We start from the raw sequence: 2461 nt of genomic DNA, 5'->3' as shown, positions 1-2461 counted from the left end.
AGGGTTTAAGGGTCTGCAGAAGGAATACGTCAAGTAGGCGATTTGGACGCAGTAAGTACGTCCATGCTTTATCTCATCTTGGACGACTGGATCTTCCGCAAGATTGATTTGTCGTCTAACCAACCTGATGGGCGGCAGGTACCTGGAGGCATCGCGAGGGAAGCCGCCTCCTCCCTGCCACCCCCCTTCTTCCGCTGGAATGCACAACGTGGGATGCCCCTGCACTTCGTCGCCATCGGCTCCAAGATCTTGGCCATGCCTCCCATGGAAGAAAAAAGGGATACTGATCACCTCGACGTTGGCGGCGCCTGCTTCGACGTCCGCACCGGGTGCGTCGTCTTCGTCCCTCGGCACGGCGGCGATCAGCACGGCGACCCAGTATACTTCCAGATCGGCAGTAGGCTCTTCACGCTAGGGTGCTCCCGCTTCCAGCTCCTTGACCTGCTGCCGCTGGCGCTGGATGGCGACCCTAGAAGTACAAGGCGGCAGCAATGGTCATGGCGCGATCTCCCGATGCCGCCCTTCCTCCACTCCATGCGTGCTCTCTCTCACGTGCTTCTCCCTCAAGAAGACCAGACCATCCTCGTCGGCGTTGGGTTCCTCTCCCCAAGTTCTTCCTCCACCTACAGCTTTCGCATTGCGGAGGACGGGAGCTCAGCCTGGAAATGCCTTGGTAACTGGGGGCTGCCTTTCCATGGCCGCGGTTACTTTGACCCTAAGCTGAATGCCATGATCGGGCTCTCGATGGATGGACGCATCTGCTCCTGCCAATTGGTGTCTGATCACTGCCCGGACGTGAAGCATTGCAGGGAGAATCTGTTCAGCCGAGACGCGCGTAGGCGCCACCCTCGTCTACCTGGGACAGAGAAGCAGATTTTGCCTGGTTGAGTCTGTTGCTGTCAACTACTTATGTCAGGAGGGGGTTTTCAGCTTCAAGCTTGAGGGTCCGTTTTTTCGCTACATGTTTCGGCTCACGACTTTTCATCTGAAGTTTGATGATGATGATGGACACCTAACCACTGGTCGCAGCCGACGGGTGCGATACTATTATGCCCCTGCAAATGATGTTAGTTATTTTGCCTGTCGGTTTCCCGTAGCTTTCTACATATGAACGTTTTGTGGTCAGTGTAAACCCGAGATCGATTAAAATCGGGCGATCGGGGGAGGTGGGAAAAATCAGTCGCTCCCTCTCCCCACATGCGCGCGCTCCCCTCTCCTCATCTGGACCCACCCACTTATCCCTCCCCTTGTTCCACAAAAGATATTTCATCAAGTGTACTTACAATGTTTCACTATGTATAGATCTAATGTTGCAGTGAACTAAAATATTCTTTCACTATTTGTTGAAACATTGTTTTTATATAAGTTAAAACAACACCCAATTTAAACAAGTGAAACATTTTCGATCTACTTAGTGAAATAATTCCGATATACCTGGTAGAACATCGTGCAGCATTTAAAAATAATTCAATAATAAGCTTTTTTTCGTCGGAATATATCCATGTGTGGTCTTGTTTTGAAGATTTAATTGCAACAAATTTAATGATGCAATCGGATCATGATTTGGATAAGTAATTTAGGAGAAAAAACAGTTTAGTAGTTTTGCACGTAAATCGGACGCGATTTTTCTTGAAATCGTCGGGCGCCCGAGCCGTAGGCAGCCCCGTGTAAACCTGCAGTTGGACCATGTATCCGTGTTTGGTGTAAACCAGTAGTTTTATCTGTGGTTTGTTGTGGGTGGATGACTGTTACATTTTCTGGTGATTGTTCCTACTATTTCTAAGGCCTGGTTTAGTTCCCCAAATTTTTTTCCTAAAAACATTATATCAAATCTTTAGACACATGTATTAAATATAGATAAAAATAAAAACTAATTGCCTAGTTAGGGGGAAATGGCGAGACGAATCTTTTGAGCCTAATTAGTCCATGATTAGCCATAGCCATAAGTGCTACAGTAACCCACATGTGCTAATGACAGATTAATTAGGCTCAAATATCCGATGTGACATCTAAAAATTTTCTTTTCTGTAACTAAACAAGCCTAAAAAATGTTTGGTTGTTCCTATTGTACTAATTAATGTTCTGAACCAGTATCTAGGTAGATCGCATATGAATTGTACCAATGTATTGACTTTTTTGAAACGCTTTCACAATATTGAAACTTAATGGTTTTTTTTAACATTAATCACGATATTGAAACTTAATGGTTCTTTTACATTAATCTTAGAGCTTTTTGAAGGTACGCGTTAGCTACTGCTACTTCTAAATTTGTGTTGAAATTCAGATATAGGATGAGGACTCCGACTTTGCTTGAATTATGAGCGATAAGCTGGTAGGGTTTGAATTCTTGAGGTTTTTTTACCTGCCTCAGGCTAGCCAACTTATTGTGTTTGAAGCTTGTTAAATCCCAATTTTTTGGGGTAACTTTCTTCATATACAGGATGAGGACACATATCCTTCT

The 2461-nt window shown here is 45.3% G+C and overlaps 1 protein-coding gene across 2 annotated transcripts; it reads left to right on the top strand.

Moving 5' to 3' along the window:
- Positions 1 to 1050, top strand: LOC127768766 (uncharacterized). Of its 2 annotated transcripts, XM_052294411.1 has the most exons (2): positions 1 to 51; positions 139 to 1050. In XM_052294411.1, exon 2 carries the CDS (start codon positions 214 to 216, stop codon positions 886 to 888), a length of 675 nt encoding a protein of 224 aa, XP_052150371.1. In that variant the 5' UTR covers positions 1 to 51; positions 139 to 213; the 3' UTR covers positions 889 to 1050. The 2 variants fall into 2 exon arrangements, with proteins under 2 accessions (XP_052150371.1, XP_052150370.1); XM_052294410.1 differs by having other exon boundaries at positions 27 to 1050.
- Positions 1051 to 2461: the final 1411 nt, after the last annotated feature.

This window comes from Oryza glaberrima, chromosome 3 (assembly GCF_000147395.1).
Source record: "Oryza glaberrima chromosome 3, OglaRS2, whole genome shotgun sequence".
Taxonomy (NCBI): domain Eukaryota; kingdom Viridiplantae; phylum Streptophyta; class Magnoliopsida; order Poales; family Poaceae; genus Oryza; species Oryza glaberrima.
Note: the sequence above shows the minus strand (reverse complement) of the source record. Positions and strands in the feature narration are given on the sequence as shown.

What these genes read in the sequence shown, in the direction of transcription:
- LOC127768766 (XM_052294410.1), top strand. Translation starts at nt 64, where the DNA reads ATGCTTTATCTCATCTTGGACGACTGGATCTTCCGCAAGATTGATTTG.